We start from the raw sequence: 12087 nt of genomic DNA, 5'->3' as shown, positions 1-12087 counted from the left end.
TTCCTTTATATGTGACTTGTTGTTTTTCTTTTGCAGCTTTCAGTATTGTCTCTTTGTTCTATATCTTTAGTGTTTTTACTATGATGTGCCGTGGAGAGTTTCTTTTCTGGTCCTGTCTATTTGGTGTTCTATATGCTTCCTCTATTTGTATGGGCACGTCTTTCTTTAATTTGGGGAAATTTTCTTCTACGATTCATTTGAGGATCTGGTCCATGCCATTACATTGGGATTCTTCTCCTCCCCGTATGCCTATGATTCATAAGTTTGGTCTTTTTATGGTGTCACACAATTCCTGCATACTCCGTTCTTGTGCTTTCTTAAATTTTTCATAATCTTTGCTTGTGCGGTCTAGTTTGTCCACTTTATCTTCCAGTCTTGATATTCTGTTTTCCATTTCATTCATCCTATTGATGAGGCTTTCTCCTATCATTTCCTGAGTGTTTCACTTCCTTCTTCATTTCAGCCTGAGTAGTCATCAATGATTTTATATTGGAGTGGCCAGATTGCTTTTGTCTTCAGGAGTTCCCACAGAGGCCCAAGTCTGATGAGGATCAGATACTTTCAGGCTTTCTCCTAAGATCTGGATCCCTCCAGGAAAGATTTTGGCCTCAGGAATTTGGGGGTTGCACTGGACTGGGAGCAGGACCCAGGAAAGATGCTGGTCTCAGGCAGGTGGTAGAGGTCCCACCCAGAGATGCAAAGCGAGATCGGGGCGGGAAGAGGCCCCAAGGGCTCCTGGGGACTGCATTGAAGAACTGAGTTGGTCTGGATGCAAAGGATCAGGAAGCGGAAAGGTCAGCCCTGTCTAAGCTTCCAGTTCTCTCTTTTGATTTTATATTGGAGTGGTCAGATTGCTTTTGTCTTCAGGAGTTCCCACAGAGGCCCAAGTCAGATGAGGATCAGAGGCTCTCAGGCTTTCTTCTAAGGTCTGGATCCCTCCAGGAAAGATGTTGTGCTCAGAAATTTTGGGGTTGGATTGGCCTGGGAGCAGGGCCCAGGAAAGATGCTGGTCTTGGGCAGCTGGTGGCCATGCCACCCAGAGATGCAAAGGGAGATGGGGGCGGGAAGAGGCCCCAGGGGCTCCTAGGGAATGCAGGGAGGAAGTGGGTTGGTCTGGATGCAAAGGATCAGGAAGCCGAGAAGTCAGCCCCAGTGTCTGGGTTGTGCAGCCCAGAGAAGCAGAGGGAGGTGATGGCGGGACCAGGCCCAGAGGGTGCCTGGGAACCGTGAGAAAGAAGTTTGTTCATCTGGCTGCAAGGGATCAGGAAGCAGTGGTGGTTCGGGGGCCAAGAGGTCAGCCCTGGTGTCTAGGAAAGAGGCTGGCGGGTTGTGCAGCCCAGGGAAGTAGAGGGAGGTGATTTTATTTTTATTTTATGTGTATGTGTGTACTGCCTGCATGTAGGTAAGTGCACCTGTGTCATGCATTGCCTATGGAGGTCAGAAGAGGCTGTTGGATCCCCTGGGACTGGAGTTATGGACAGTTCTTAGCTGCCATGTGGGTGCTGGAATTCAAACCCGGGTCTTCTGCAAGAACACCCAGTATTCTTAACCACCGAGCCATCTCTCCAGTCCAATGTCTGTATCTTAATAGAGAATGAATGTTTCCATTTCTCATCATGTTTTATTTCCTTGTGTAATTTTTATAGAGCTATGAAATAGGCTATACACAGTGATATTTTTTTCTAGTTTTATTGCAGTTAAAGTTGTACTTTGAATTTCATTTAGCTAACATATAACACATAAAAACAAAATAAAATATTTCTTAAAAGATTTTTTTTATTTTTCAAAATTTTTTACTTGTATTTTTATCTTATGTGTATGAGTGTTTTGCCTGCATGTATGTAAGTGTACCTGTACATACATTGTCCATAGAGGGCAGAAGAGGGCATCAGATCTCCTGGCACTGCAGTTAGGGTCAGTTGTTAGCTGCCATGTGGATGCTGGGAACTGAACCTAGGTCCTCTCTAAAGAGTAGCCAATGCTTTTAACTACAGAGCCATCTCTCCAGCCCCAAGATTTTTATTTTATTTTTATTTATGTATATGTGTGAATGTCCATGCATGGGTTTGTGCATATGGGTACAGGTGCCCTGAGAGACCAGAAGACAGATTCTGAGCCCCTGGTGCTGGAATTACAGGTGGTTATAAGCCTTCTAATGTGGGTCCTGGGAACTGGACCTGGGTCCTCTGGAAGAGCAGCACATGTTCTTAACTGCCCAGCCATCTCTCCAGCCCCTAAAATGAGTCCTTAAATTGAGATTGCCACCGATTCTTTTCTTTAAAACTTATTTAGGTTTTTTTTTTTTTAATGCTTGAAGCTCAAAAATATTAGTAAAAGTTAATGGCAGCTCTTAATTCTCCCAGTTCTGAGGGGCCACCATGCATGGGATGTGGGGACTATTGTGATGGCTTCCCCAAAACACCAAAAATGGATTTTGTTTCTTTAGGTTTCATAGACATATTTTCAGAGTCAAAGGAGGGCCTCGGTGTTCACTCATCAATGATACTACGCTTCCTGCATCGCAATCGGATCTCTAGCATGGTGATTCCCTACCCGATGTTAGACCACTGCAATAACATGTGCACCATGCGATCATCAGTTCTGAAGGAGTCTCTGGATCAGCTGGTACAGAAAGAAAAGGGTATGTGCTTGAGAGGTTTTCTTGAAAATACTCTTCTTTTTTTTTTTTAAATTATTTTTATTTTATTATGTGTATGCACGTATTGCCCAGATGTGAGTAAGTTGCACCCATGTCATGCAATGCCCATGGAGAACAGAAGAAGCTGCCAGATCCCCTGGAGCTGGAGTTATAGACAGTTGATAGCTTCCATGTGGGTGCTGGGATTTGAACCCGGGTCTTCTGCAAGAACAACCAGTGTTCTTAACTGCTGAACCATCTCTCCAGCCCCAGAAAATAGTCTTCTTCTAAACCTAAGATTTAGAAATAGGATGAGCCAATTCTCTGTGCCTATATTTCTGAAAATATATAACTAGTTTGTAGCATAAAAATGTCCTCACTACCTTGTTCTCCCCCTTCATGACAATTTCTCATTCAGGTTTTTACTCATATGTGACTTTGGGAATGCCTTTCCTCATTCTACCTAATTAGCACCCCTCCCTACTTTCCTTCATCCCCTTCCTTCTGGTAACTATCACCTTTGCAGATTTGAGGGTCTTATCTGAAGACATGGTGTTATTTACTTGTTTTTTACCTGTTCTTTTTGCTTCCTTATACTTAGTGCCTAGGACTGCATCTCATACTCTAGGTACTCAAGGAGTATTTGTGGACTAACTGGGGGAAGCCCTACAGATTTACTTAGTGATGGTAGCAGAGGTGATGATGTATATGTCTAGACAGGTCTTGGAACATAATGGAATCCTGAAACAGAGCTAAGTACATGTGGCAATATAGAACAAGGTAAAGTCAGCCACACTGATCAGGATTGGGTGGAGAATTGCCAACAAGCAGGGTTAGAACAAATGGTTGGGCATTTGGAGAAAAAACAAAACTTGATTCTTACTATATTCCAGTCAGTAAAGTAAATTTTAGATGGATCAAAAGTTCAACTAGAAGAAAAAGAAAATAAGAGTACTGAAAGAGCCAGGTGTGGTGACACATGCCTGTAATCCCAGCATTCAGGAGACTAAGACATGGGGCTGTCTTGGCTGCATATAGTTTGACCCTATGTCCAAAACAAACAACAGGAAATAGTTCCATTTTATAAAGTAAATTTTCTAAGTAAGGCATGAAAACCAGAACCTACAGCCTGATAACCTGAGTTTGATCTCCAGAACGCACTAAAAAAGCCAGATGCAGTGGTACACATCTGTAACCCCAGCATTCCATTGGTGAGATGGGAGGCAGAGATGGGAGAATCAGATGGCAGCTGTCAGGCCAGCTAGCCTGGCATATGCAACACAGCAGGAGAAACAAGCCCTGCCTTAGGTGGAAGGCAAGAACTGATTCTCGAAATTTGCTCTCTACCCTTCACACATGCATGCACACATATACACTTATACACATAAAAAAAAATTAGACCATATTAAAATGTAAAGTTTTTGATAGCAAAAAATATGAGCAGTCAAAACAGACATTCCAGGGAACAAAATATATTTTCTGTTCTGTTATTGATGTGTTTGGCTGAGTGTTTTTAATAACCCTATTCTTTTTTAAATATTTTATTTGTTATATTTTGTATACGAGTGTATTGCCTGCATGTATGTAAGTGCACCCATGTCATGCAATGTCTGTGGAAGTCAGAAGAGGCCATTGGATTCCCTGAGAACTGGAGTTAGAGACAGTTGTTAGCCACTATGTGGGTGCTGGGAATTGAACTCCGGTCCTCTGCAAGAGCAGCCTGTGCTCTTACACTGAACCATCTCTCCAGCCCCATAAATAATAATAATTATTATTATTATTATTTTGGTGTTTTCGAAACAGGGTCTTCCTGTAGCCCCTGCTGGCCTGGAACTTGCTGTGTAGACCAGGCTAGCCTTGAACTCAAACAGATCCGCCTGCCCCTACCTCCCAAGTGCTGTGACTAAATGCGTCCGCCACCACGCCTGGGCCTTAATTAATTTTTAAAAAGACTATTAACCCAGAAGAAAATAGGAGAGGGCAGGACCTGAGTTCAGTCCTTGGAACCCACATACCCACATGGGGTAGAAGAAAGAATGAGCTCCTGCAAGTTATCTTCTGACCTCCTCACCTGCACCATAGTATATGCGCTGGTGCACTCTTGCTCTCTGTCTCTATTGCACTAGCGCATACACACTGATACATCCATTCATATATACATGAATAAATGTAATTTTACAAAATAAAACCCTGGGGGCTGGAGAGGTGGCTCAGCAGTTAAGAACACTGACTGCTCTTGCAGAGGACCCGGGTTCAATTCCCAGCACCCACTTGGTGGTTAACAACTGACTGTAACTCCAGTTCCAGGGGCTATGATACCTTCTTCTGTCCTCCACAGGCATTGCACAACACAGGTGCACTTACAGACATGTAGACAATACACTCATACACAATTTTTTTTTAATTTAAAAATAAAACCCTAATTAAAGGAATGAAAATTCAAAGTATTTGATACCATTTTCTTCTCTTGGCATGGCTTTATAAATATGCTAATGACTTAAGTATTACAGTATAATGAGATAAGGGGCAATAATTGGCCAATGGGTTCTTGGGAAGGAGATTTTAAGCAACATTAGTTTCTAGTGTCAAAGTGCGCCCATGTCGTGCAATGCCCATGAACAAAAGAGGCTGTCGGATCCCCTGAAACTGGAGTTACAGACAGTTGTTAGCTGCCACATGGGTGCTGGGATTTGAACCCAGGTCTTCTACAAGAACAGTCAGTATTCTTAACCACTGAGCCATCTCTCTAGCGCCTCTGTTAGATCTTTTTTTTTTTTTTTTTTTTTGGTCTTTTTGAGACAGGGTCTCCCTGTAGCCCCAACTGTCCTGGAGCTCACTATGTGGCCTTGAACTCACAGAGATCTGCCTGCCTCTGCCTCCTGAGTGCTGGGATTAAAGGCGTGCGCCACCATGCCCGGCTCTGTTAGATCTTTTAACTGAGCATTTTCTTTTTCACTTTGTGAAATAGATAAACTCTGGTTTTTTCCTACAGAAAGCCCTGGAGATCTAGCCAGAAGCCCAGAGATGGATAAGTTTAAGTCCATAACAAAGTGCTATGCATATATAGAAACATCCTCCAATCCTGCAGACATCTACAGAATGACAAATGGAGAAACCTCATCCTACTGGCAGTCAGATGGCAGTGCCCGCTCACATTGGATTCGGTGGGTAGTACAATGTTTTATTCTTTTAAAAGTTAGAATGTGGGCTGTGGAGATAGCACAGTTGGTTAAGTGCTTGTCATGCAAACATAAGGACCTGAGCTGAATCCCCAGAACCTATGTTTTTTATTCTTTTTTGTTTTGTTTTGTTGGTCTTTTTGAGACAGGCTCTCCCTGTAGCCCCAGCTAGCCTGGAACTCCCTATGTAGACCAGGCTGGCTTTGAATTCATAGCAGTCCACCTACTTTTGCCTCCTGAGTGCTGGGATTAAAGGCATGTGCCATCACGTCCCGCCAGAACCTATGTTTTTGAAAAAAGCTGGCATGATAGTGAGTGTTTGTAATCCCACCTCTGGGGAAGCAGAGACAAGTGGATCCTGGAGATTCACTGACTATCCAGTCTGACCAATTAGTGAACTCTAGGCCAGTGAGGGACCCTGTTTCAAAAATTAAGGTCGGTATCTGCCAGCCCCCAGGAGCTGAATAGGCTGCGTTCTCTTGGAACGTACTGCAGAACCAGAGTTCTGGTGCGCACTGCCACATTTGCTCCTCAGTCCTTGTGTCTAGCAGGCACACCCCGCAGACCCAACCCCCTCTTCTCCCAGGAACATGTTGCCACTGGCACCGTGCCCTACCCATACCCAGCACTGACCCCAGAGCAGAAGAAGGAGCTGTCTGACATTGCTCACTGCATAGTGGCTCTGGATAAGGGCATCCTGGCTGCAGATGGGTCCACTGCAGATGAAGCATTGTCAAGTGGCTGCAGTCCATTGGCACCAAGAACAGAGGAGAACCGGTGCTTCTACTGTCACTTACTGCTGACTGCTGACCATGTGAATCCCTGAATTGGAGGGGTGATCCTCTTCCATGAGACACTGTACCAGAAGGTGGATGATGGACATCCCTTCCTCCAAGTTATCAAATCTAAGGGTAGTGTTGTAGGCATCAAGATAGGCAAGGTTCCCCTGGCAGGAACCAATGACAAGACCACCACCCAAGGGCTGGATAAGCTGTCCGAATGCTGTGCCCAGTACAAGAAGGATGGGGCCGACTTTGCCAAGTGGCATCGTGTGCTGAAGATTGGAGAACATACCCCTCAGCCCTGCCATCATGGAAAATACCAATGTTCTGGCCCGTTATGCCAGGATCTGCCAGCAGAATGGTATTTTGCCCATTGTGGAGCCCAAAATCCTCCCTCATGGGGACCACGACTTGAAGTGCTATCAGTTTGTAAGTGAGAAAATACTGGCTACTGTCTACAGGGCTCTGAGCGACCACCATATCTACTTGGAAGGCACCTCCCCAGGCCGTGCTTGCACCCAGAAGTTTTCAGATAAGGAGATTGCCATGGCAATTGTCATAGCACTGCATTGCACAGTGCCTCCTGCTGTCAATGGGGTCACTTTCCTGTCTGGAGGGCAGAGTGAGGAAGAGGTATCCATTAACCTCAAAACAAGTGCCCTGCTAAAGTCATGGGCCTTGACTTTTTCCTGTGGCCAAACCCTGCAGGCCTCTGCCCTAAAGGCCTGGGGCAGGAAGATGGTGAACCTGAAGGCTGCCCAAGAGGAGTACATTAGGCAAGCCCTGTCTAACAGCCTTGCTTGTCAAGGAAAGTACACCTCAAGTGGTCAAGCTGGAGCCGCAGCTAGTGAATCCCTCTTGTCTCTAACCATGCCTACTAAGCTAAGGTGACCTGAAGTTGCCCCATCAACATTCCAGGCCCCTGTCTACCCACTTGCTCTTGAAGAGGGGACCTCCAGGCTCTTTCTCATCATTCTTGCCACCTTTGTGACTTTGGTGTGTGGTATTGTCTTTAAATGTTATCATCCCTTCCAGCCTACTGCCAATAAACAACAACTTAAGAGGGAAGAGAAATCAAGGTGGATGACTCCTGTAGAATGGCCTTGGGTTGACTTCTATTCCTCCAAGTATACACTCACACACTCTTGCACATGCAGCCATATACATTTACATACTTGCATGTGCACCCATGCACACAAATAAATATAAAACTTGGAATGCTCTTTACTTAGTTTTTTTCTTATCTTGAGTCATTATCTGTGAAGATGATTTGTGAATCAAGTAAAAGGAATCATGAGAAATCATAACCTGGTTCATATTTTCATAAACAAAATTTATTTTAAAGGGAGAAGTAGTGTTTGACCAATATTTTATGGTACTAATTAAAGTCCTTCTTGTACAAATGAAAGAACCCACTGTATGAGTTGGTCTGGTTAGAAGAAAGAATGGGATGACCAGGAGTTCTGGAGTGGGATTGATGACAGTAAATTGTTGTATCTCTAGAAGTCTTGGAGTTGCTGTCTAAATTTTCACCATTCTCTTCAGAAAATGGGCTGATTTCTGTAGATACAAGTGGAAATAATGGTCTTGTTTTCTCTTAGCAGACACGTTTGACCTTTAGCTAATTTACAGATGAGGGCGTGTACTCAGTGTTTTGGATACAGCTTTGAATTTGCTTCTTGCCAACTAAAGGGATTGCGTTAGAAAGTTTATATTGGTACACCTACCTATATTAGCATAACTGTTAAGCTAAAAAGGAAATTTAAGATTGATCTGGAACTGAAAGACTTTTTAGAGACCTATGAAGGTCAGACAGACTTTGAAACACATAGCTAGCATTTCAAGTTAGTTGCTGTTTGGAAATGGATCTTTGCTTATACCAAATATAAGACCTTTGAGATGGGACTTGTGCCCATCAGTTCTTGGCCCATGTGAACATTGGTGGTTTCTGTGCTGTTTTCCAGTTTAAAAATGAAGCCAGATGTCGTGCTTAGGCATCTATCCATTGCAGTGGCTGCCACTGACCAGAGCTACATGCCGCAGCAGGTGACAGTAGCTGTGGGAAGGAGTGCCAGTGATCTACAGGAAGTCCGAGATGTGCACATCCCTAGCAATGTCACCGGCTATGTGACACTGCTAGAAAATGCCAACATCAGTCAGCTCTGTGAGTAGAACATAACTAAGGGGCTCAGAGGGGAGGAAGGGAAGTTTTTGTTTTAGACATCTGATATTTATGTTAGAGATTTGATTTGTTTCTCATTACAAACACAAAAACTCATCATCTCTTAAGTAATTTTTAAAATTATGGAAAAACAGTAAAGCCTTTTTATATTTAAAAATATATTATTTTCTTATTGAAAAAATAAGCAAATATGGATAAACCAAAATTATTCAAAGTCCTACTACACAGGGATTGTTAAGTTACAGCTACCTTGGTGTGAAATCCTTCCAGATTGTATATGTGAATTTGTGTGTGTGTGTGTGTGTGTTTATTATATGCACTCACATAGAAATATACTTTTTTCAAAAACAGTATTATATGATGTATATCCTATACGTATCTTTTTACAAGAGTGTAGCATTTTGCTCACATTCTTAATGTGTTGTCTTCTCATGTATTCATGATACCTTTTTTGTAGTGCTGTAAAAATAGGTTTCAAGGGCTGGAGAGATTGCTCAATGGTTAAGAGCACTGACTGCTCTTACAGAGGACCCAGGTTCGATTCCCAGCACCCACATGGCAGCTACAAACCGTCCTTAACTCCAGTTCCAGGGGAATCCGAAGCCCTCTTCTGGCCTCTACGGCATTGCAGGACACGGGTGCACTCACATGCATGCAGGCAATACACTCGTACACATAAAATAAAAATAATAAAGAAAATATATTTAAAAAAATAGGTTTCAATTCTAATCAACTCCTTATTCTTGGACATATAAGTTATTTGCAGTTTTTTAAATATTTTAACCTTGTTCACACATAGCATTTTGGAAATAATCACAATTCTGTGATTTCTTTCCAGGCTTATTTCATTCAGGGAGCCAGAATGCTTCACATTTTGTTTCATTTCTTCTAAGGCTTTCCTGGGCTAAAAGAAGTGTTTTTTGCTCAAAGGAACTGAGAGGCCTAGGGACTAGCGTCTGTTGTTCCACCCAAAGAAGTAGCTAAGCTTGTGGAATGGAGGCTCCAGGCTTGTACTGTGGTGCTCTTTAAGTTGTGTGGGTTTTTTTGTTTGTTTGTTTTATTTTGTTTTTTTTTGAGACAGGGTCTTCCTGTAGCCCCAGCTGGCCTTGAACTCACAGAGATCCACCTGCCTCTGCCTCCTGAGTGCTGGGATTAAAGGTATGCACCACCATGCCTGACTAAGTTATGTGTTTTTAGACTTCTTACTTCCTCAACCAAATAAGAAATTGTGATGTCTTGTCAAAATGAGTTATGTCTGTACCATCTATTCAGACTTGGTTCTTAAAAAGACATTCTTGCCAGGCGTGGTGGTGCACGCCTGTAGTCCTAGCACTTGGGAGGCAGAGGCAGGCGGATCTCTGTGAGTTCAAGACCAGCCTGGTCTACATAGTGAGTTCCAGAACAGCTGTGGCTACAGGGAGACCCTGTCTCAACATTCTCATGGCCAGGCATGGTAGCACATGCCTTTAATCCCAGCACTCGGGAGGCAGAGGCAGACAGATCTCTGTGAGTTTGAGGCCAGCCTGGTCTACATAGAGAATCCAGGGCAGCTGGGGCTACAGGGAGACCCTGTCTCAAAAAGACCAAAAAAAAAAAAAAAAAAAACATTCTCACAACTGCTTATGAGCCAGCTACTGAAACTTCAAACTCTAGAAATGTTCTAACCATGCATTCAGTCAGGATTTATAAAATTATCTCTGTGTAATTTTCAAGATTCATAAAGTTTTACAGTTTTATAATACACCACCCTTAATTTTACACATTATTCTTAGGATTTCTTAGATTCATTAATACTTTCGTGACAAGTTTATTATATACTAATTTCATGGAACACATTATTTCTGTCATCAAAGTGTATCTTAGCAATTTTCTTTGTGAAATGGCAATTCTATTTTGCTTTTAGTTGAGAGCCTAGCATTTGCTGATTTTTAAAGAAGTAATCCAATACTGAATTTGTTGTTTGTGCTTGACAGATGTTCAGATTAACATAAAGCGTTGTCTTAGCGATGGATGTGACACTAGGATTCATGGTCTAAGGGCTGTTGGCTTTCAGAGAGTTAAGAAGTCTGGAGTCTCAGTCTCTGATGCCTCTGCAATATGGTATTGGTCTCTGCTGACGTCTCTGGTGACAGCTTCTATGGAGACAAATCCTGCCTTTGTACAGACAGTGCTTCATAATACCCAGTAAGTCACTCTTGGTTTTCTACCCCATCAAGGTACACTCTGTAGGCTTTGAAGAAGTGCCAATTCTGCCTTCCTGCCCCACTCACACAATTCCTCCAGTGTCTTTCTTCATTAGCTCACCAGGTTCCCTTATCGTATGAGATCAGTCATGCTGTCCTTGTTCCTTATCCGTCGGGAACAATTAATGACCTTTATATAGCACTAAACATTAAATAGAGTATTTTTTTTCTTTTTTTAAATTATTTTATTATTTTTATTTTATGTATTTGTGTGTACTGCCTGCATGTGTGTGAGTGCATCCATGTCATTGCAATGCTGCAGAGGTCAGAAGAAGGCTTTGGATTTCCCTGGAACTGGAGTTAAAGACGGTTTGTAGCCACCATGGGGTCCTGGGAATCGAACCCAGGTCCTCTGCAAGAGCAGTCAGTGCTCTTAAACGCTGAGCCATCTCTCCAGCCCCTAGATAGAGCATTTTCAAATGTCATTCTGTAGATGAGGATGTAGTGACAATTCCCAGGGTCACACAACCAGGCAAAAGTGAGTCAGTCTGACTCTAGTCTTTGGACTCCTATGTTGGGAGCACTTTAAATTTGTTCAAGGATACCCAACTTAGTCTCTTGATAAACCCCACTCAATCAAGTAATAACATGTGGAACCAAAACTGCCAGGTTTGTCCTGGCATTCAGGAGGAGGAGGAGGATTACTGAAAGTTTGCAGTGAGTCTGGTTTGCATATCCAGTTCCAGGCTAGCCAGGGTAACTTAGCAAGACCCTGTCTCAAAAAAAAATCCAATCAATCTGGGCCAACTGTATGGCCTTAAACACCCAAAAGGAAAGTATAACCAAAGATTAAAGGGGCCAATATAATTTCGTAAGAGTCCATATATATAACTAAAAGCTACTTGACAAACAGCAAAGCCAGACAGGCGATAACCTTCAGTCAAGTTGTTGGACAGGATGGATAAAGGCTCTTCCAGACAGTTCCAAGATACTACTGGAAAAATGAAAAGCAGACCCTAATTCTATCCAAAAGAATATTGACAATAGATTGCCGTAGATGAGGAACAGCTGATCCTCCTGGATCACGGACCTCTGGCTGACTAGATTTACCAGAAGGGCAGAT

General features: G+C 42.9%; 1 protein-coding gene and 1 pseudogene across 3 annotated transcripts in view; both read left to right on the top strand.

The window, feature by feature from the left end:
- Window positions 1-12087, top strand: part of Zzef1 (zinc finger ZZ-type and EF-hand domain containing 1) — a 165687-nt gene that overhangs the window by 35259 nt on the left and 118341 nt on the right. For 2 of the 3 annotated variants that reach the window (XR_001872100.2, XM_008855631.3), the window contains exons 3-6: window positions 2447-2641; window positions 5631-5802; window positions 8564-8763; window positions 10755-10965. Coding sequence is in view for 2 of the 3 variants with exons in the window: in XM_008855631.3 (XP_008853853.1) it covers window positions 2447-2641; window positions 5631-5802; window positions 8564-8763; window positions 10755-10965 (778 nt within the window). In the remaining variant the exon portion in view is untranslated. The remainder of the gene's footprint in view (window positions 1-2446; window positions 2642-5630; window positions 5803-8563; window positions 8764-10754; window positions 10966-12087) is intronic. The other variant, XM_029557454.1, reaches the window with a different exon arrangement.
- On the top strand, window positions 6075-7715 carry LOC103752014 (annotated as a pseudogene).

This window comes from Nannospalax galili, unplaced genomic scaffold (genome assembly GCF_000622305.1).
Source record: "Nannospalax galili isolate Female #2095 unplaced genomic scaffold, S.galili_v1.0 scaffold888, whole genome shotgun sequence".
NCBI lineage: Eukaryota > Metazoa > Chordata > Mammalia > Rodentia > Spalacidae > Nannospalax > Nannospalax galili.
Note: the sequence above shows the minus strand (reverse complement) of the source record. Positions and strands in the feature narration are given on the sequence as shown.